General features: G+C 43.1%; 3 protein-coding genes across 3 annotated transcripts in view; 2 read left to right on the top strand and 1 right to left on the bottom strand.

Annotated features, from left to right (window-relative positions):
* The window catches only part of col4a4 (collagen, type IV, alpha 4), a 27891-nt gene extending 26607 nt beyond the window's left edge, over window positions 1–1284 (top strand). Inside the window, exon 48 of the mRNA XM_067245690.1 lies at window positions 104–1284. Coding sequence (XP_067101791.1) covers window positions 104–361 — 258 coding nt within the window. The 3' untranslated portion in view covers window positions 362–1284. The remainder of the gene's footprint in view (window positions 1–103) is intronic.
* LOC136951337 (zinc finger protein 678-like) overlaps window positions 1–4957 on the bottom strand; it is a 16089-nt gene extending 11132 nt beyond the window's left edge. Inside the window, exon 1 of the mRNA XM_067245691.1 lies at window positions 3845–4957. Within this exon, the coding sequence (XP_067101792.1) occupies window positions 4184–4957 (774 nt within the window). The 3' untranslated portion in view covers window positions 3845–4183. The remainder of the gene's footprint in view (window positions 1–3844) is intronic.
* A 6290-nt stretch (window positions 4958–11247) lies between these two features.
* irs1 (insulin receptor substrate 1) lies at window positions 11248–23446 on the top strand. Its single transcript, XM_067247008.1, has 2 exons — window positions 11248–14827; window positions 20969–23446. Exon 1 carries the CDS (start codon window positions 11694–11696, stop codon window positions 14811–14813), a length of 3120 nt encoding a protein of 1039 aa, XP_067103109.1. The 5' UTR covers window positions 11248–11693; the 3' UTR covers window positions 14814–14827; window positions 20969–23446.
* Window positions 23447–23542: the final 96 nt, after the last annotated feature.

Raw genomic sequence — 23542 nt, forward strand, 5'->3', positions numbered from 1 at the left:
AGAATAACAATGTATTTTGGGCCTTAACGTGTTTACCTCTCGCCTTATGCAAGCCTGTGTGTGGAAGTGCCTGTTTGTAACGCATACGCACTGAACCTTCCAGCACACAGGCGCTGGTGATGAGGGGGGTGGGCAGTCTCTGACATCGTCAGGAAGCTGCCTCCGAGACTTTCGTGCCCAGCCTTTTGTGGAGTGTCAGGGACCGCGTGGCACGTGCCACTACTTTGCCAACGTCTACAGTTTCTGGCTGACGCGTGTGGACAGGAGCGGACAGTTCAGCTCCTCCTCACAGGCCACGATCAAGGATGAGAGGCAGCAGCGCCTGAATGTGGGGCGTTGCAACGTCTGCATGAAGGAGTAGTCCAGTCCTTCTTGGTCGGGTGCCTTCAACAAGGTCTGCCTCCAGCACACATCCTAACAAGAACTGCACTGAAAATGCACTGCGATTGGTACAAGAGGCAATTTCACACCCCTACTGGTCACAGAGGCTGTGACCGTGCTTGCTGGTTACCTGCAAGTCTGTGAACATTTACTATTATATTCCTAACTTGTTTTATCCAAAGCTTCTTCAGCAAACATACTTGATTATTATCCTTTATATTATCCTGTGCTGATTCATTTACAAGGATACAGTAGTATTAGATTCAGCAACTGCAGTATTTTGTTTTGTAAATTGGCTGAAAGCTAATAATCATGTATTATGTACCCAGGATTTAATATTTTTGTCAGATTACCTCAATGGAAAGGTTTAAAACAAGTGGCCTACACAATTATAATATGTCAAAAGTCAATTAGATCAAAAACTTTTGCACATTTAAAAATAAAAATAAATGACAAAGATAACAAACAATATTACACAGTGCGGGGAGAGACAGAATACCCATACATAAAGCTAACAATTTCACAATAGTACAGAGTACACAAAATTAATGGACGGAAAAAAATTATATGACTACATGAAAGTGATGACAAACTAACAGCAACAACATAAAAATACAAAATTACTCTGTGTGTGACGTGCAAGAGTGTTTGTTTGTGTGTGTGCGTAAGTGTATGCATTTATTTGTGAGAGAAATACTGGTTTATACGCCTGTATTGACTCCTGAGCAAGAGTAATGAAACATGTCACTTTGAGTGAAACAAAACATGGATGCATGAACAATACATGGGGGAAATAACTTACATAACAGCAGTTAATTGTTTTTTTCAAGAATCTTTTGTAACATTTTATATAACATTTTTTCCAGGTTGAAAAAGCCATGCCAAGATTTGGTACTCATAGATCTTATCTTATGTTCTCATGCTCTCATGTTAATTACACTGCTGTGTTGCTTAATCAGATCAGTTAGTGAATCATCACATTATTTGATAATATTCCATCTGCAGATGTTATATACAGCAGATTTTCAAGTAACTATCAAAACGTATTAATTAGTCATATAAAACTTACTTTAACACTGAACAGTTGCTGTTTCTGCATAAAAATGGTTTCTTTTTGAGCATCTACAGAAAATCTACAGGGGATATTTGAAAGTTTTATTATGAATTATTCTACGTCACCTCACTCCCGCTTTGTCAGACATGAACATGTTGTACCCACCGAATGCTCTTTTTAAATACTTTCTTTTACTATCTTGATGTGTGTATAGTACTTAACTCAGTATCATTAATTCATAATTATGTAGAGATGTATGTATTAGTTGCCATTCTGTTTTCATTTTAGATTGTAAGAGCTGTTAATGAGAGGGCTGTGGTCAGTAAATCATTTAGATTTCAGTCATCTCCCTGATTAACTAGGTTATTTTCAGTTGTTCACCCATCTTAAAAAAAAAAAATCCTCCTCATTAAACTCCCCATACTGTTTCATACGTGTCTGAGTCTTCAGACCTTTAACACACAACATATGTAATCTAATCACACACATAATTCAGTACACTTTATAATATTCTACATAACATGGAGTAAGACTGAAATTGGAGTCTTTAAATATTTTCCTGTAGGTTTTGGCATTATTTTCTGTTGTATGTAAATATGTTTGAACTGTCGAAAGTACAGGATTGCTTTATATTTTTACTGTAAATGTCAAGAGTATTTATTTAGGTAGGAATTATTGTGGTGCTATTTTTTAAAATGGTGAATGCATGTTATTTCTCGACGAGAGAAATCAAGTATAATGTTAGGTGACTGACAATGTTTGAATTGACTTTAGGCTGTGGATGAGAAAAATGAAAACATTCACATCATTTTTGAAAGTCTATTAGAGATTGCAGGTGTATATAATAACCATAGTTGCCTGTGAAAGGTTATCCAACTCTAATCCTCTTCCTTGGGGCTGCTCCTCAGAGCAGCAGAGTAACAGCTGGACTAGAGCATTCTAGTGTCACTGGAATGTAGTTTGTACTTGGTGTACTCACTCAGCTGATCTCTCAACTTGACTGACATAAATACACCCTCCTCTTCACAAAGCAGTGTCCTGAGTGTATTTGATGTTACACGCAGCAGCTCTGAGTTTAGTTTGAGTTACGAATGAGAGGAGTTCTTCACAGCACATTTCCATTTCCCCAAATTTAAGAGTTGTACCAAATGTTCAGCTAATGTCCTGCTCTCATTTGAACTGACAAATAAACACAGACTGATGCCCCCCAAGACACTCATCTCTGAAACATTGATGACAGTTCTGTCAGCACTCTTCAATCCTTATAGGATAACCCTTTCACTAACAAACATATTCCTAATCAAACAGTATTATTAAATACATTATATGTGGACTGTTTTATGGGTAAATAAATACATGTAATTCCCAAGATCAATTGTCCTTGTGTTATTCTAGAAAAACCCTGTTTGTATTTACATATCCTACTGTGTTCTGATAGAAATATGCCGGTATGAATTATGTTTCCCTGCTCCAACACACCTGATTCAAATGAATGGTCGTTAACAGGCTTCTGCATAAGTAGTTAACGACCCATTTATTTGAATCAGCTGTGTTGGAGCAGGGAAACATCTAAAACGTGCAGGACAGGTGGTCCCTGAGGACCAGGGTTGAAGACCTCTGGTAGACCATCGTTTTCAACCTTTGTCGTTCAGTTTTTAAACTACACTTCCGACATTTACAGGAACTTAAAGGTTGGTTAGAATTGTGAAATGTTTATTGTAGAGCAACAGATTTTTTTACCACCAACTTATTACAAATATTGAACAAAGTTTTCTTCTAATCCCATAAAAGTACTGTTGAAAGCTACATGTTAGCTCTTCTTCCGTGGCAAAGCACCGCAGACAAATTCCATTCATGTGACAAACCTGCCGTAGCCTACTCCATCCAAACCCAGCCGAGTGCAGCAGATTATGGCCGGTGCGGATTGCATTCTATTGAAACAAATAGACTACAAAAATAAAAACTTATCTATCGTGATATATAGCCTAGTTACCGTCCGTGCTACACAATTATAGTTTTGTACATTTTAGGACATAGGGCTGCCTATGTTTAACTAATCATTGTTCCTGTCTTCATCTTCCAGTGACGTAGGAGAGAAGGGTGTTAACTGCCCTATAATTAGGCTGTTATCTGGTAAATAAGACAGTAAACCCTTTTTTTCAGAACCATCCAGTCTCTTGACCCTTTACTTACAAATGTAAATACAGAGAAGTGCGTCTGTATTCTCCAACAATGGATAAAGATCAGTTTGCATTGGACAACTGATCATCAAATTCAAATGGATTTATTCGTATAGCCCCTCTTACAAGCAATGTCACAGAGGGCTTCACATACGCCCATAGAACTGCCCTTCAACCAACTGAAACCCTTAAGGAAGACAAGGAAAATTTGAGAAAAAATTGAAGAAACTTTGGGAGGAGCAGTTCAGTGCTCCCTTCCTCCAAAGACAGTTGGTGAAAGAAAGGTGCAGAACACAGGCTGTTATGTCCCTCGCCCTGTTTGCATGCGTGTTCTGTCTTGTGTGTTGGTCTAGTGTTACGGCCTTTCCCCCTGTACAAGGTTTGTAACACAGGGTAAACAGTCTTACATCAATAAAAGTTAGACAACAAAATGGAAGAAACCTTGGTAGGAGCAGTCTAACAGCAGAGGATTTTAGATTTTTTAGTTGAAAGCCGGTAGTTCTTACAGCTGTGGGTCATACAGAAGTTCTCTCAGGTGGTGACTGCTGGGACAGCTTGGCCCCAGACATCACTGCTTTGGGGGTTTTCTACTGTGGACACGCATGTGACTCTTCAGATAGACCTTTGTTTTACCTGAATAGTCACAGAGGTCACAGCTGTAGGGCTTCTTTCCAGTGTGGACACTGCGGTGAACTGTGAAATGGTTAGCACGGCTAAAGGTTTTACCACAGAGATCACAGCTGTAGGGCTTTTCTCCAGTGTGGATCCTGCGGTGAACTGTCAATTCACCAGTCTGGCTAAAGGTTTTATCACAGAGGTCACAATTGTAGGGCTTCTCTCCAGTGTGGATTCTGCGGTGAATTGTGAAACTGTTGGCATGTCTAAAGGTTTTACCACAGATGTCACAATTGTATGGCTTCTCTCCAGTGTGGGTTCTGCGGTGAACTCTGAAATGGCTAGCTGTGCTAAAGGTTTTATCACAGAGGTCACAACTGTAGGGCTTCTCTCCAGTGTGGATTCTGCTGTGAATTGTCAAACTGTCAGCACGGCTAAAGGTTTTACCACAGAGATCACAGCTGTAGGGCTTCTCTCCAGTGTGGATACTGCGGTGAACTGTGAAATTGCTAGCACGGCTAAAGGTTTTACCACAGAGATCACAGCTGTAGGGCTTCTCTCCAGTGTGGATTCTGCTGTGAGCTCTGAAATCACCAGCCTGCCTAAAGGTTTTACCACAGAGGTCACAGCTGTAGGGCTTCTCTCCAGTGTGGATCCTCACGTGCTGCTTGAGGTTCCTGGATGATGAAAGGCTCTTCCCACATGTATCACAGTGATGTGTCTCCATAACTCAGCTCTCTTTGTTCTCTGTCTGGTCTCTCTGGTTCCTGTATCTAGTTTCTGGAAGCTTGTTTCTCTCTGGTTGATCCTCTGTCTTGTTACTGCTGTTTCTGGTTGAGTCTCTCTCTGTAGTCTCTCTGTGTGGGTCTTTGTGTAGTCTCTCTGGTTGAGTGTCTGTAGTCTCTGTGAAGCTTTAAGGAGTCTCCTCTTTCTAGTCTCCGCCCATGATCAAGTATGATTGGCCAGTAGGGGATCTGGAAGAAACAGTTCCAAGTGAATGAGAACTCAGCTTTCACATATGAAAGAACTCCTTTGTCATAATGGGCCACTTTGCATTTGTAATGTTGATCATTTGGTGAGAGGTGTATGTTTCTCAGGTTTATTTTTTACTGGAGAAACACAACACAGTGATAAAAACGTTATCTCTGGCATACAACTCATCACAGTAACTTGGTTTTCTTCAAAATACTGTTAGCATGTATGATTATTACTACACAATAAGCATTACATGTACATTAACAATAAAATTACTTTGGAATGGAATTGCAAAGTTTGAAATCCAATAATATTAAATATCTATTGAGTCTCATACTGTATGTGTCTCGTTTTCTACTTAAAAAGGATAGTTACAACATGGAAAAAAAATCACGGAATGTTTATGAACACTCAAGTTACAGTATTGGCTCCACTGCAGCAATACAGAACACAGCACACTATCTATGCTGCCCACGAGGGCGGTCAAACTAAACTTCACAAAACTGGAGTAGGCTACGTACCTTGAGACTCACAAGACTGTCTGCATCTAAATAACAAAAATAATATTACATACTGAAGGATTCATGTGTCTATTCCAATATGTAATGATGGTATTCAATGACACAAATCTGTGTTCTAGAAAGAGTGGTCTGGAGTCGCAGAGGTCCGATAATATCAGCTTTAATGCAGCAGTTGGAAATCAACAAGTACAGAGCTCTGGGGTTGTCTACGTTTCCCTACCCGCAACAGAGTTTGGTCTGGTTCACGAAGTCCAACTGGCTATCTGTCCCTCCCCAGCATATATTTATACAGTGCAATTGAAACACAAGTATCAAAAAAGGGTTCAGCTTGTTCTCTCGTGCATCAGGGAGTTGTTCTTGCCTACGCGCGTCCCACCTGCTCGGGTGCCGTCTCCACCCGGTTTCAAGGTTGTTTCTGAAAATGAAGAGATAGAGACACAAAGAACAGCCTGCTTCCCACACCCAGTGTGATACCCGATGTTTAAGCCTGAGCACACTTCTAATTTCATAACTTTAATAAGCACAATGCATAACTTTAATAAGCACAATATGTTCTTTAATACACTTTTCACAACGTACTAACATATCCCCATAATAAAGACAAACACTGAATCTAGCTAACAACACAATCGAAGTAAAGCTAGCCAGCTAGCACCGAAATTAGTTTAAAACGTGTGTTAGAACTGCAACAGAGCTTTGATCTTTAAACACATTAGGTCTCAAAATAAATGTTAAAACAACAAACAAAAAAGTCAATGATACAAACACTCGAGATGCAGTTGCACATTTGAAACACCAGATGGCACCAGTACGGTAAATAGGTTGATGCATGCATCATCTTATTAAATCGTTCACTTGAACTGTTGAGAGCATATTGAAGAGAAGGGCATTTCAAATTCTATGAATGTATGTGTGATTATTTAAGGAAAATCATCCTTTATCAAGAAAATTTTCAAAAAGCAATTTTTACAATAATCTTCGCCGTCCGTACAACTTCATTTTCAACCACTTTTATTACAAGATAGAGGAAAACGTATGGCATATGAAACACAGGCCTACTTTTTTCCACAATCAAATTGGCCAAACAAGTAATATATATTTAGCTTAAAAGGTACTGAAGTTTCACAGAAATCTTCAAAAAACGAGGCTATACAGTAGGCTACTACTACGGTCAGTAGCTCACTGATCGTATAACTTTGTCCGAAACTCGCGTTACTCCTTAAAACAAATGCTTCATAACTAAAAAGTTTAGACTTTTAATTGACAAAATGGACATCTTCCAGTGAGGTAGGAGAGAAGGGTGTAAATTGACCTGTTATCAGGCCATCATCTGGTAAATAGGACAATACACCATTTTGTTTCAGAACCATCCAGTTTCTTGAGCCTTTACTTACAAATGTAAATACAGAGAAGTGCGTCCGTATTCTCCAACAATGGATGAAGATCAGTGTGCATTGGAGACTGATCATCAAATTCAAATGTAATATATTCGTATAGCCCTTTTTACAAGCAATTTCACAGAGGGCTTCACATACGCCCATAGAACTGCCCCTTAACCAACCTAAACCCTCAAGGAAGACAAGGACAATCTGAGAAAAAATTGAAGAAACCTTGGAAGGAGCAGTTCAGAATGAGAATTGTGTTTAATCGGCAAGTAAGTGGTCATAAACAAGTAATTTACTTTAGTGGGCAGGTGCATACAGTAAACATACAATGAATAAAATAAAAATGTAGAAAATGTATAACAAAATACTGGCAGAGCTATACAAGGTAATATAACATACTCAGTGCTCTCCTTCTCCAAAGACAGTTGGTGAAAGAGCTGCAGAACACAGGCTGTTATGTCTCTCGCCCTGTTTGCATGTGTGTTCTGTCTTGTGTGTTTGTCTAGTGTTAGGGCCTTTCCCTGTACAAGGTTCGTAACACAGGCTAAACAGTCTTACATCAAAAAAAGTTAGACAACAAAATGTTAGGAGGAGCAGTCTAACAGGAGATGATTTTAGATTGTTTAGTTGTAGGCCGGTAGTTCTTCCAGCTGTGGGTCATACAGAAGTTCTCTCAGGTGGTGACTGCTGGGACAGCTTGGCCCCAGACATCACTGCTTTGGGGTTTTTCTACTGTGGACACGCATGTGACTCTTCAGATGGACCTTTGTTTTACCTGAATAGTCACAGAGGTCACAGCTGTAGGGCTTCTCTCCAGTGTGGATTCTGCTGTGAACTTTCAAACTGCTTCCACTGGTAAAAGTTTTACCACAGAGGTCACAGCTGCAGGGCTTCTCTCCAGTGTGGATTCTGCGGTGAACTGTGAAATGGTTAGCTCTGCTAAAGGTTTTATCACAGAGGTCACAGCTGTAGGGCTTCTCTCCAGTGTGGATTCTGCGGTGAATTGTCACACTGCTTCCACTGGTAAAAGTTTTATCACAGAGGTCACAGCTGTAGGGCTTCTCTCCAGTGTGGATTCTGCGGTGAATTGTCACACTGCTTCCACTGGTAAAAGTTTTATCACAGAGGTCACAGCAGTAGGGCTTCTCTCTCTGGATCCTGTATCTAGTCTCTAGATGCTTGTTTCTCTCTGGTTGATCCTCTGTCTGGTTACTGCTGTTTCTGGTTGAGTCTTTCAATAGTTGAGTCTCTCTCTGTAGTCTCTCTATGGTTGAGTCTCTCTGGTTGAGTCTCTCTGGTTGAGTCTCTCTAGTTGAGTCTCTCTGGATGAGTCTCTGCAGTCTCTCTGGTTGAGTCTCTGTAGTCTCTCTGGTTGAGTCTCTGTAGTCTCTCTGGTTGAGTCTCTGCAGTCTCTCTGGTTGAGTCTCTGTAGTTTCTCTGGAGCCTTAAGGTTTCTTCTCTATCTAGTCTCCGCCCATGATCAAGTATGATTGGCCAGTAGGGGATCTGGAAGAAACAGTTTCAAGTTAAAGGCAGGGTAGGCAAGTTGCACGAAGCTAGCTATTTTAGCTTATTTTTGACATGATTCAAAACAAAATATCCCACCTCCTCCCTTCAAAGCAACTCCCACAAAACTACAGAAACGAGCATTGAGTGGAAGGGCAGAGTGCGCACAGGTAGGTAGGTAGACAGACAGGTAGCCGGTCCAAACAATAGTCAGGGTACCCCTTAATGATTGGTCGTGCTTATTACAGTATTGCGAGGCCCACAGATGTCGGAATGATTTCATATTACCGTCAAACCTGAAGATATAGTGGTTGCTATCAAGACGTTCAGTTACTTTCGGCAAATATGACAAAAAGTGATTCTCAACAACATTGACTACCCTGCCTTTAATTACTACACAATAAGGATTACATGTAAATTTACAATAAAATTACTTTGGATTGGAATTGCAAAGTTTGAAATCAAATGGATTAATATACTCTAATGCATGTCTCATTTTCGATTTAAAAACGGAGTTACAACCTAAATAAGAAATTACGGAATGTTTCCACTGCAGCAATACAGAACACAGAACACTGTCTTTATGCTGCCCACGAGGGCGGTCAAATTAAGGTTAAAGTAAAGCTAGCTAGCTAGCACGGAAATGAGTTTAAAAACAAGCACAAAGTCGCAAATCCTGGATAACATCTAAAGCCATCTGGGAGTCAGATGGCTGAGCGGGGGAATGTCCCTGTACTTACTGTAAGTCGCTCTGGATAAGAGCGTCTGCTAAATGACTAAATGTAAATATAACGATAACACTTACCTTCATAGCTGTTAGAACTGCAACAGAGCTTTGATCTTTAAACACATGAGGTCTTAAAATAAATGTTAAAACGTAGGGAAACTTCACTTTACGTATGACAAACTACATTGAATTAGAGCTCACGTAACCGTGGATTCAAACCCATGACTGTAAAAAATATATGATAAGGACGCCCTGTGACACAGACGGCTTCTCTTGCAGCGCGGAGCCGTACCGAGCATCTACCACTAGCCACTGTCACGTACCACTCGCTCCACTGGCACGTAACACTAGTTTACAGTACAGTACAGTTTCGGTTCTAACTGCCTCTCCAGATTAATGTAGAATTGTAGTTCTCTAAAGTCACTGTTGTAGTTGTCAAAAGTGTGCAGACTTGGGTTTACGTAATCGCAACATCGATCAAAATACAACTTGTCTACAAAATCCAAAACTGTAAAAAAAAAAAAAATAGACATACAAGTTGACATGTGTAAAAATGTTTTATTATATTACTCCGTCTCTGCTAATCTGTCGATACGACGAGGGAGTCCCAGCCAGGATAGCTAGTTACCACAGCAGAGAACCACCACCTCTGAATTGGTGTTACATTTTGATGCTGCTGTTGTGTTGGTATTGAGTTATAGCCAATTTATTATTTATTTATTTATTTTTTATTTGGTAATAAAAAGTTAAACTGGCAAAAACAATCGCGTTTTTTTCGGGAACATAAAGGAATTATGCTTATAGGGCACCAAAATAGCTAGCAGTGGCACTGGGTGTTTGCCCAGCCCAACCGTCAATATTTTACGAGTTGGGATGAAATTGGGTTGGAATATCACAAATCGGGGGGAAAAAAACCTTCTGCCGCCTCTCACTGAAGTTATTGGTCACACGTGGGCCCGTGGAAATGGAACGGTAGATGGCAGCATATAGCCTAGCCAATAATAGGCTACTATGTTTTGATAGGACTTTGATAGTTGTCTACGTTAACACTGGTGGTCCCCGAAATTAGCATGTTTCAACAAGGCTTGCTGTCAAGATCTAGGCCTACTCGGTGGCATATGCAAATAGGGGACATTTTGTCTAAATGTACCTCAAATAATTTTATTACTATATTAGACATAATTCTGCTGATACATTCATTCTGCTGATATATGTTACGTAGGACGTTTTTTTAATATATTTTTTTACACCGAACGGATATAGATGCAATTGTGATTGATTGACTTTTAGCCAATGAGATCATTACACCGAGTGTCTCTACCTATAGGGAAAGGCTGCTAAGATTTTGGTGCCAAGGTAGGTTGTGTCCCAGGCATTTTCCGATGTAGTCAACACGTTTTGTAAGCCGGCGTTCGCCGCTTTTTTTGTCCAATATAGATGACAATCCGCCCAGAGCAACAGCAGGCACCGGTCTTGTCACTAATAAGGAGGACCAATCATATTCATCCTATATCTATAAAATTATTGATTATAACAAACAGATTATGTCTTTCCGCTGTGATATTTTTGGACAGTTAATTGATGTATCTTAAATGTTGACGTGGCATCGGTAGGCATATTGCGGTCTTTAGTATTATTCGTTTTATTTAAGTGTAGGCTACACCCTTCACCGGCATTTCCAGTGTAGGTTACTGGATTTTGACGGCAGTGGAATCTCATGAACCTCGTTTTATAAAATAGCGGCTGTTCCTGTGAAACAAAACGTGCATACCTACCCTAGACTCGCCACTCATTAATCTCCAGCTCAGACTGGGATCGGTGGACAAGGATCCACACAAACAACCACGGTGCCAGCCAAATCGGTAGCCAAATTATACCTGGATCCGTCACGCCCGCTCAAATTTGATTACGATGGACTTGTTTTTTAGGAAGCGATTGCTTACGTTCATAGCTATATGTTTTTTATCTTGCAGTTTTGCGGAATAGCTACAACAAACTTGGGTTCCATAATAATAATGATTGTCTTGATAAGAACTCTGGACTGAAGAGTAAGTTTACACCATCAATAGATTTGTTTGAATATATCATGGAGCATAATTTTCAAAGATGTGGAGCCTGGAGATTGTACCTCAGTGGCGACAGTTTGACAGGGTCCTTTCTGGCTGCTTGGGCCACTTTATAGCATAACAAGGCTTAATAGAAATTCTCCGAAGCCAATTGGAGAGCTGAATTTCCAACCATGGTACGTTCATAGAAAGCAACCGAACGTACGTTCAAGTAGTAGTCCAGGCTACCATATGATCTGGAGAAAACATACCTGCTTTGCACCCGGATGTACATGTTTCCAAAATGGCAAGTCTTATTACTGAGCAGAACTGTTTTTCAGACGTAAGAAAGGTGGGCTATTTAAGGAAACCTAAAAGCATGCACAAGAGGTTTTTTGTCTTGCGCGCGGCTAGTGCTGCAGGACCCTCGAGGCTCGAGTACTACGAGAACGAGAAGAAATGGAGACACAAGTCTGGAGTGCCCAAAAAGGTGATTCCTCTTGAGACATGCTTCAACATCAACAAAAGGGCTGATTCTAAAAACAAACACCTAGTTGCCCTTTACACCAAGGAGGAGTATTTTTCCGTTGCTGCAGACAGTGAGCAGGAGCAAGATTTATGGTACCAAGCACTAGTGGATCTACATAATAGAGGAAAGGTTCACAATGTTGTAGCTGGCAGTAGGATTGGGGAAGAGAGTTCTGGAGAACACATGCCAGGACCAGCCTTTTCGGAAGTCTGGCAAGTTATTTTAAAACCAAAAGGCCTTGGACAAACCAAAAATTTGATTGGGATTTACAGATTGTGCCTCACCAAAAAAAACATCAGCTTTGTAAAATTGAATTCAGATGCTGCAGCTGTCGTGCTCCAGCTAATGAACATACGTAGGTGTGGCCATTCAGAGCATTTCTTTTTCATTGAAGTGGGGAGATCAGCAGTCACCGGGCCTGGAGAGTTCTGGATGCAGGTGGATGACTCTGTAGTTGCTCAAAATATGCATGAAACTATTTTGGAGGCCATGAAGGCAATGAGTGAAGAGTTTCGTCCCAGGAGCAAAAGTCAGTCCTCCTCAAACTGCTCCAACCCTATTACAGTGCCTTTGCGACGACATCACCACAACAACCCGCCCCCTAGTCAGGTTGGGTTGGGCAGGAGGTCCAGGACAGAGAGTGTCACCGCTACCTCGCCTGTAGGCCCGAAGCACAGCCAGTCTTTCAGAGTCAGAGCATCGAGTGATGGTGAGGGAACCATGTCCAGACCCCTCTCTGTGGAAACAGGACCAGGAAGCCCCAGTCCCGCCAGGACCCAAACTCAAAGACACCGAGGGGCATCCCGGCTGCACCCTCCCCTGAATCACAGCCGGTCTATTCCCAGGTCTTCCCGGTGCTCCCCCTCCGCCATCAGCCCTGTCAGCCTGTCCTCTAGCTGCACCAGTGGGCACGGCTCCACCTCCGACAGCCTCTACCCCCGCCGCTCCAGCGCCTCCATGTCTGGCTCCCCGAGTGACGGAGGGTTCATCTCCTCTGACGAGTACGGCTCGAGCCCCTACGACTTCACAAGCTCCTTCCGCAGTGTCACACCGGATTTGCTAGGCTACACACCGCCCACGACGGAAGAAGAACTGAACAACTACATCTGCATGGACAAGCAGGCCGCGCTGCCCGAAGGGAGGTCTGGCTGCAGTCGTCCTTGTGGTGCATCCCACTGTCTGGAGGATGCAGAGCAGGAGAAGTGTTTCAGAAAGCGAACGCACTCCTCGGGGACCCCTCCTCCTCCGACACTTAACCAGCGAAACACCCCGTCTCAGTCATCCACGGCTTCTGTCAAGGAGTACACGGAGATGATGCCTGCTAACTCCTGCAGCCACGGGTCGACTCACAGGGAGGCGTCCTTACCAGCCTCAGACTCGTGTGCAGACAAGGGCCTCAGCAACCTCACTAAGGGGAACGATAAGGTGCCGAAAGACGACGGATACATGCCCATGTCTCCCGGTGTGAGCTCTGCCTCCAGTAAAGGCACAGACTACATGCCCATGAGCCCTACATGTGTGTCTGCACCCCAGCGCATCATCAACCCCCGCCAGCACCTCAGAATTGACCCTAACGGCTACATGATGATGTCACCCAGTGATAGCTGTTCTCCAGATATAACTACCTTTGGTAAAATCTGGGCCCACGGGGATCATCTTAAACCCTCTGTGGACAGCATAGACGAGAAGGTGTTATCATGTGGAGATTATATGAACATGTCCCCAGCCAGCGGCTCCACCACCAGCACACCGCCTGATTGCTACTTTAACTCTGTCGATGAGCCAAACAGGTCCATGTACGCCTATTTCTCTCTGCCTCGCTCCCTCAAAAAGGGTCACAGGGAGGCAGAAGCGAGCCCCCTGCACCTCTCTCTCAGCTCTGGACGCCTGGCCTTCGCCGACGACTCGTCATCCACAAGTAGTGACAGTCTGGGCGGACTCGGGAACTCCCAGTTTGCAGCCAATCCCAAGAGAGCTGAACGGATAAGACTGGATAGACCAGCACACCTCTCTCTGGAAGACAAGTCTAGCACTCTGTCCAGTGCCCAAGATGGCCCCTTACCCTCAGAGCCCAAAAGCCCCGGTGAGTATGTTAATATTGAATTCGGTGACAAGGTGTTCTCAGAAAACACCCCGTCAGAGTACATGAACATACACCTGGGAGCCCAGGGCAGCACGCCCAGGACTGCAGACAAATCTCCACTCAGCTCAGATGATTATGCAATACAGAGAGAAGATTACGCCCCTCCTTCTCCAGTTCTGGTCTGTGAGAGCCTGCAAGGCCGGGGCTACAGCACTATTAATCCGGGGGCTTCCTGCACAGAGTGCTCTGACACACAGAGAATATTAAACACCTCAGTGTCCAACGATGAAGCCAGCTCATCCTGTGTGTTGCCTGGTCCCGAACTATCCTGGCTGGGGGCGGGTCCTTGCTCGGGGCATGTAGGCCTTCTTGGCCCTTCGTCGGGGCTGAGCGCTTTTACCAGGGTAACGTCCAGCCCCAACTGGAAGCAGGGAGCCAAAGTGATCCGGGCAGACAAGCAGGGCCGGCGTCGTCATAGTTCAGAGACCTTCTCCTCCAAGGGGAACAAGGGGACAGTCGGCTCGACCGCGACCAACACGCAGGAAGTGAAGCGTCACAGCTCTGCCTCGTTTGAAAACGTGTGGTTTAAGTTGGAGGAGTCGCAAGTTGCCCACGGGAAGAGGGAGTCTTCACTAGGCGCCGGTGCCAAGAATCATAACGAGTTGAACTACATGGACCTGGACCTGGACAGAGTACAGCCCCCTCCTTGGTGGGGTTGTAGCCAGACCAGGTGGCAGGAGCACCTTGGTAGAAGTGGGCCGGAGGACTTAAGCGCCTATGCCAGCATCAGCTTTAACAAAGCTGAGGAGTAACAACTACAGAAAAGGTGAGAGGCATTTTTTTCCACTTTTTTTTTTTTTTTTTTTTACTTCACTCAGCTTCGTGGGGTTCACAGTAAACAATTTGGTATCATTGGACCACGAATAAGTGTCAAGACGTGATGCATTCAGTGTCGTTGTGTAGGCAGGAAATGTATCCCGTGAGTAAACTTAATTGACGGAAGAAGCGTACTTGGTCACAGAACGTCATCTATGCAGCTGACCCACATGTGTCTGCGTAAGGGTTAGCCGTCGCAACTCTTTGAGAAACCGTGACTTGAAAAATTCGGTCCGAATCTGCACAGCAAGTGTTGTAGACCAGTGAGCAGACCACTGGGCTGGTGCACTTGGGTGTCACTTCATGTTGAAAATAAGGTCATCCTTGTAATGTGGGGAGACTGTGCATACGAGGAAGTATAGCAACTAACTCCATCTTTTATATAACCATCTATGAGCCAAGGTCTGGGGATGAGGTAAAGATGATCCTGGTTCAAATGAATATGGACTGTGGTTTCAACAATATTAGCACACGATTACTGGATCAGAAAAGAAAAGAAATGTCCATGAGGGTTAGTAACAACAAACCATCTTTGGCAACAGTGCAGGCATGAACATAAGTGCCTGGAATTGTGTATCATAGTGGAGGATCTCCAGGGGTGACATCTATAAAGGCGCATACATACAGGAAATGGCCCTCTGAAACATGCTTATGGCTGTTTCTACTGTCAGATGTATATCAATAAAACTCCTATGTTCGAGAATACTTGTACCTTTGCACGGTTTCGACATCATGCTTAAGCAATGATAAAGACAATTTACTGGGCGTGTAATGGCTATTTCTTAATGAATATTTATAGCTCACTCCTATTTATTGTAAAATAGATTGTTTTCATTTGGGCCACTAGTGAATTATGCAAAACACAACCAATGAATCCAAATTCCCCACGTTATCGAGAGGAAAGAAGAGTTCCTACTCATCTAACCTGGGGTCCTTCTCCGCCCTCTGCTCTCACTCTCCAGTGGCAGAATAAACGTCCCTCTCATTCACACACCTGTCATTGACTTTACGATGAGTAACAAGCGAGTGTATGAGTAAAGTTCATTACTTTCCCTGGTATATGCGAAACTGACCCTTTTTTTTAATGTTGTATTTGAGATGCATGTAGCCTGCAATGCATGTCTTGTATCAGATGGGTCTGGTAAAACACAAACAGTCCCTAATCACTTTAATCCTATTAAAACTCTGCACATTTTGGTTTTGTCAAATGCTTTTATACATTTGGCCACGGGTTGTGCTTCTGCAAGGCTTGAGCTCTGCACGCTGAATCTTCTCACGGTGGCGTCGCCCTCCCTTTGTTGTGCCCAATCCTGTCTTTATTGTACGAAACTTGCTCAAAATCGGGTGGCCTTGACACTCATTTAAGTAGACGCAAAGCAAACTAGGAGGGGGAACGATGGACATAGGAAAGCGGGTTTAAAAATGTTGGAGGGGGGTTGGGGGGGTGGAATAGCCAGTGGAATGTGTGTAAAAGGCTAAATGAGCACATTGTTTGTAGCTCCAGGGATAGAAATCTGCCTCTAGAATTTACACCGGCTTTTGTACCTGTTTTACTGGGGGCTTATTAAAGCTTCTTGGTGGAGCAGTACGAGGCTGAGAGGAGGGACGAGGAAAGGGAAGACGACAAACAGAGAGGGGAAAGAGCACCTAATATTTCTCCTTGATGATACCTCAGTAGGTGTACAGTATAACGCTGTCTGGTCTATCTGTTTCCGTTTTCTACGGTTAGATCAAGCCTCCAGCTATACAGCTTATTGAACATAGAGCTGCTTTGATGTGACGCCAAAGCACAGACCATAATAGAGACTACATGCGTTTCAGCTCTCAGGGCTTGCTGCCCGGTGAACCTGAGGATCTGAGAAGGGTTAGCTGTGCTGCTAAACCAGGGAGCTGCTAAACCAGGCTGCGGCGGGAGCAGGCTCGGTCCCACCCCGCCCCACCTTTCTCCCCGACTCACTTCCATGGAGTCTGCCTTGCCAACTCCAAGTCCCCGAGTGCATTGTCCTCGCATCACCTCCTCGGCCTGCAGTACCGGGCCAACAGGCTTGGTTGGACTGCATACACTACACTTACTGTTTAGCCGTGAGGTCCAGCATGTCTCCACCATGGTCACCATCACTGGGTTCCTGTAACTCGGTTATTGAGTGATCCTTAATATTGAGCACAGGCGTTTGTCTCTGTGTGTTATGGCTTTTTATAATCGTGCAGACTGCGGCCTCAGGCTTTGCTTAGTAGACTAGGTTTCTGTCTTCAATCCTTTCCTACCTAGTGGGTATATAACGTTGATAACTAAATTAACATGTTGGATCAGTGTTTCCTTTTTCTTTAAATAGTTTGAGTTCTCGTCCAACAAAGGACACAGAAAAGAATCTGTGATGTCCTTCAGGTATGTGGTTTAACACTGAACCTTGTGGACCACCCCCCCCTCCCTCCATCACCCACACAGAGACTGTTTGATCAGCTCTGAGATCACCCTGTGGCCTCTAAACCAGGACTGGAGCACAAGCTGAAAGAGTTTGGTTTATATCCTTGCCGCTCTCTAAACCCTTCATAACAGGGGGGCGTCAGGTGGCTGAGCGGTGAGGGAAGCGGGCTAGTAATCTGAAGGTTGCCAGTTCGATTCCTGGTCATGCCAAATTACGTTGTGTCCTTGGGCAAGGCACTTCACCCTACTTGCCTCGGGGGGAATGTCCCTGTACTTACTGTAAGTCGCTCAGGATAAGAGCGTCTGCTAAATGACTAAATGTAAATAACAGTAACCACAATAATGGTGAACTGGAAGCCAAGCACAAGGAGAGGGTGAGATGTTTGGATCTAGAGAGTGTCTAGAAAAAGTATATTGTACTAAATGCATTTTTAAAGTATGTATTTCCAGCATGATACACCCTCTAGGTTGCTATGTCTGGTTCCCAGCAGTCCCTAACATGGCGTCCTGCCAGTGTATAAGGTTTCGAGAAGTGCGTATGTCCTATTTGAGGTCACAGAAACATGAGTGGAAAGTTTTTGTGACGTTTGCCGGCCGTGGCATTCTTCTATGTGCACCTACTACATTAAGGCGCTATGTCGATCTGTGATGTCTGTGCTCAGGTACTTCAAGCTGCTTGACTGAGACACAAAGCTTTTAGTGACCCTTTCATAAATCTACCCCACTCTGTTTCACATTGTTTTGCCTTTTGTTTGACTGCTAAGTCTAGTGATCTCCAGAAGACTCACAGATGCATGCGAGTTGTTCAGTTCTATGTTGCATTTTATTATTGTATAGACTGAATTCAGCTGATGCAGAAAACGGTGCCAATGATGAATGAAAATGGTACCTAATAAGAATGTAGTTGTTGAACTAATTAGTGACTTGTGGTAGCTTTGAAAGGACAGTTCAGGCATTTGATTAGCCATCTTGGTTTCTCTGTGGAAGTATTTGGGAGTTGCTGCGGAAAGGGGCCAAGTAGGGAGCGTGTGTCTCAGTCTCGACTTGTTTAAGTAGGAAAAACATCTGGATTGTGTGGGAGTGGGAAGTTTTTCCTTTGCTCAAAAGAATGACATATAGGCATATAGTTCTCTCCCACATCAGACAAATGTTAATACTAGTGTTTGGTTCTCTTGATGAAAGCCACTGAGAAGGTGTGCCGTTTTACATATATATATATATATATATATATATATATATATATATATATATATAAAAACACAGATTTTCGATTTTGGTGTTAACTAAGTTTGGGACATCGAAAATCCATTTTTCTAATCTCAGTAGCATCAAACAGCTTAACAAACAGTGTGATCCTTTATGTGATGGTTTGTGCTGAGGTGTGGTCTGTGTGTTTGTCACTGGTGTTACATGTTTGTTTCTGCTGTGCAAGGGAGAAGGGAGTCAGTTAAAGGGTCACATACATGCACCCTAACCCTAACCCAGACATAGTGAAAGCCTATGTAGAGGGAAAGTTTATTTATGTTCCTTTCCAAAGTAGTTCCCCTTTCAATATATATATATTTATTTATTTAACTTTACAGACCACTAGAAAATGCATGCCTTTTTCTATTGTTTGTTGTGAGTGAGAGAAGATCAAATTGAGAGAGATTTTATTGATATTTTTTCGTATTATTTAATTAGATGTAAACCAAATACAGAAATATCTTGTCTGCCTGAGTATTTTGCCCATTGCATCCCCTGATTCTTTATATCTTATTGGCTGTCCTGCCTCTTCACCCTTGATGGCTTGCTGTCTTTTAATCAACTTATTGTTTGATACTGTCCCTGAGTGATAGTATTAAGAGCATAGCCTGCTCCGCAGGAGAATTGTCATACAAAATGTATGAAAGCTTATTGTAGATGTAATCATCTATGGGTTTAATACAAATAAAATATTACGCTAGTAAAATATTCATGCATATTTTTTTAAAAATAATAATGCAGTGTACTGTTTGTAGTTGAAAAGGGCGTTTGAATTTCAAAGCCCCGCATGTCCGCATCTGTTCTAGTGTGTGCGTTAAGCACAGTATGCTACTACACGGGCGAGCGACGAGAGAGGGAGGATCGTTGAGTGTTCTGTCGCTGAACATGACCTGCGCTCTGACGTAAGTCGGAGAAAATGTCAACGCACTTTGTGGTCACTCATCTGTAATAGTAATGCTATCCTCTTACTGGGGATATGCTGGCTAAATGTGGTCCCATGCTCCCCTCTCACGCCCCCCCCCCCCCCCCCCCCCCACACACACACACACACACACACCCTGATTCTGCTTCCTGCTGTACTGTAAAGCCAGCAGGAGGAGATTAGGTAGCACCCCTAGCTCACTACCGTATTAGGAGCTCCTGAATCTATGACCAGGTTCCTTTTGTATGTGTGATTGCGTGCACTGTATGTAGTGTACCGTATGCATGTGTGCATACATGATTTCACTCTCAGTTCTGCCTGCTGTTATTGCTATGCAAGCGTAGGGTGCTTAATCATGTTGGCTATTTCAGACATGATGAGGTGTGTGTGTACGTACGTGTATGATTTTTGAGCACATGCAGCATGTGCTCATTGAAAAGCTTCTTAGTTGAAGAAGCGGACCAAGCGACCACAGTTTACCATCTGGAAAATTCCTGTACTAATAGCAGCATCTAGAGCTTTATACTTTGGCAGTGTTGGAATGTCATCTTAAACTGTCAGTTATGTGTTTGGACTTGTGGCTTTCAAGTTCATTCTTTGCAGTGTACTGTAACATTTAGGTTTTCTAAGTAAAGAGCAGAAAGCCAAATCAATTTCAGATCTAAAGAAAGTAAGGTTGGGTGCATAGGGCTGCTGTCCTCATATCCTTGTTTTGCGCTAAGGCTAGGAGCAGGGCATGTCTTTATAATATTATATTTATAATAGTCTTTTTTACTAGGGTTTACAGTGTCACTTATTGCATTACAGTATATTTCTCATATCCATCCAGTATGGAACAGCCAATCAGCTCTTGAGTTGAAGCTCACTCCAGCTGGTCTGGTCTGACACCCTTTTCAGTCTCCTCAAGTACATGCTGTTTGTCTAATGCAGGGGATCAGGTTTGCCCACGTCAGTTTCCTCGGCAAGGGAATGACGGAAAACTAGTTTTGATGAATCCTAAATGAAAGGTTGAGTTATTTAGTTATTATCACAGTATCTTCATGCACAAACAATGTAGAGCTGATCAGGGAGAGTCAGGTGGCTGAGCGGTTAGGGAATTTGGCTAGTAATCTGAAGGTTGCCAAATGTCGTTGTGTCCTTGGGCAAGGCACTTCACCTTTCTTGCCTCGGGAGAATGTCCCTGTACTTACTGTAAGTCGCTCTGGATAAGAGCGTCTGCTAAATGACCTGCTGATGCCCCACGTCAGGCAGTAAAATAACGCCGTACTACACAAGGATATCATTGCATAACAGAAACGTTAAATGGTCTGGACAGACTCATCCCTTTGATGTGCTAAAGGACAAGGACAGAAATATAGTAGGCCTACATTCTTACACTGACACACTGAACAGATTCTTTCAAATCCTCTTGATGTCAGGCCAAACGGTGATGTCACCCAAATATTGTCCATGTCTAAGGTGCTATCCGTTTTCTAATGCTGTTTTTCTCTTCATTACAGAATAACGATCCAGCTCTTCAGATGGTTCCAGGCTGTAGATCCTTCCACGCCTGAACGTATCTTTCCACTGGGTGTTGCTGATCGCACGTCACAACACGTATCTAATCTATAGCCATCACCACTCACAACCTCACAAACTGAACCTAGGTACAGCGGTGCTGCGCACGTCAGTACATTACATTTACATTTAGTCATTTAGCAGACGCTCTTATCCAGAGCGACTTACAGTAAGTACAGGGACATTCCCCCGAGGCAAGTAGGGTGAAGTGCCTTGCCCAAGGACACAACGTCATTTGTCACGGGCGGGGAATCGAACCAGCAACCTTCTGATTACTAGCCCGATTCTCTAACCGCTCAGCCACCTGACTCCCTAGCAGTCGCCTGCAGCTCAATGCCACGCCGCCTCCGCTCCGCCGCTTCCTCGAAGAAGAAGCGGCAGAACCAGGCGGCTATCTGCCCAACCTCACCTCAGGACACAGATCGCTGCCATACAAAACCGCACTGGAATCCCTCCCCCCCCCCCCCCACCCCAAGACCTTCCAGCCTTATTCTCTTCCATCTCCGCCCGCATACATTAGCTTTAGTCCATTTTAGTTATGGTATTTGTATCAGTTTGAATACTGTTTCTCCTATCCCTCTGGTCACGTCTGCCTTTTTTTTAGCTTTTTATTGAAAAACAAGTTGGCGCAAGTCGGCTGCTACCATGACAACAAAGGTGCTTTGCCTGGGACTCCATTGCATTCTTCAACGGATGAGGTACTTGATCTAGAGCCTTACAAGTTCCATGTTCCAGTGGGACTAGACCTCAGCATGTCAATGTTACATCAGTAAGACACTCTCTGACATATCAGGGTCCTATCTACAGATTGGATGACACAGCAAAGCTTTCGGTACTAATAATGATACGAGACTGTAACTCTTTTAATGTCAGTCTGACTTGTGTGTTTGACTGAATGACTGCTAGTAATAACCATTTTGGGCTCCTTTTTGTGTTGCGTTGCTTTTCTTTAGACATATCAAACAAGAAACCTCAGGCTCTGCTCAGAATTGTTGAATAATAACAAGGCCAGTCACTAGTATATTACTCGGGAAAGGTACTGTAGAATCACTAGACGATCTAAGGCTATCCCACCTGTCTCTCAGATAGCGATACATCTGGAGAGACTTGGAGACCAGTTGAAGGCTGTGATAACATTAAATTAATTAAATTATTATAATATTTTTCAGGAGAAAAAAAACGGTAACCGATTCGCAATTCAAGATGTATGAAAAATAATAAATTATACTTACTGCGGAAAACTGTTATGAGAAACATTTGTATAACATTTTAAGGTTTGCTAACAAATTGCTATATTTAAGCTATAAAAGTGCTTGCTTTAAATTGTTTGTTTTTTTGCTTTAAGAGTTGATGACATTTATGTTCCTGATATTTGTATGTTGATGATGTAATAGAAGCTTGCCTTGTCTTATTACTTAGAGTTGGGTTGCTTTTGAGTTTTTTTTTATTGGAGGAATCAAACTGATTCAAGGTACTGCTTCCATAGAGTGCAAATTAATTTCATACACGCATCACAGTGGGCCAGATCCTGGGAACTTTGAACTCTTGATTCTGTGTGCACATCATCTGTTAGTGGCAGTTGGGCCTGTGTGCCATTTTAATAGGCTCTGGCTGTTTCTGTCACCTAACAGGCTTAGCTGTGCTCAGACATCAGCCCTCAGTGCTATTTTCACAAGCAGAATAGCTCCTTACTGGGACGCAGTGCAGAAACACTGCTCTCACAAGCAGAGTAGCTCCTTCTTACTGGGACGCAGTGCAGAAACACCGCTCTCACAAGCAGAGTAGCTCTTTCTTACTGGGACGCAGTGCAGAAACACTGCTCTCACAAGCAGAGTAGCTCCTTCTTACTGGGACGCAGTGCAGAAACACTGCTCTCACAAGCAGAGTAGCTCTTTCTTACTGGGACGCAGTGCAGAAACACTGCTCTCACAAGCAGAGTAGCTCCTTCTTACTGGGACGCAGTGCAGAAACACCGCTCTCACAAGCAGTGTTTCCTTTTCACCCTGCTTCCCCTCATCATGGGAATCACCTTACAGTACATTTTATATGGTCTCACACGGGATCAAGTAGCTGTATTAATTGACATTGAAACATTTCCACCAACCCGGTCATTCACTGTAAATAATGTATTGCAAAAAAAAATATGGATCAGTGAAATGCATGAATGGATGAGTTGATAAACTGAATGATGGATGAATGGTGTGAAACATCCACATGGATGACAAGTGACTGCATGAATATTGGATTAACTATTGAATGACCAGATGATGATGATGATGATGAACAACTGAATAGATGTACAAATATGGGAAAGGTTGAATGCAGGAGATGGGGCTCTGCTTGTCCCTAACCTCTCTTTTAGTCTAAGAAATTCATTCAACTTTCTGGAACTTACTCTGTAATAAAATCTTTTTCGCACATTGAGGTCTTTATTTTTGACGGTATTTGCTTGGTGTTAAGGGTGCGGGGAAGGTGTGTGTACATTTCTCTCTTTAAAGTTTGTGATACGAAAGGTC

This window comes from Osmerus mordax, chromosome 11 (assembly GCF_038355195.1).
Source record: "Osmerus mordax isolate fOsmMor3 chromosome 11, fOsmMor3.pri, whole genome shotgun sequence".
NCBI lineage: Eukaryota > Metazoa > Chordata > Actinopteri > Osmeriformes > Osmeridae > Osmerus > Osmerus mordax.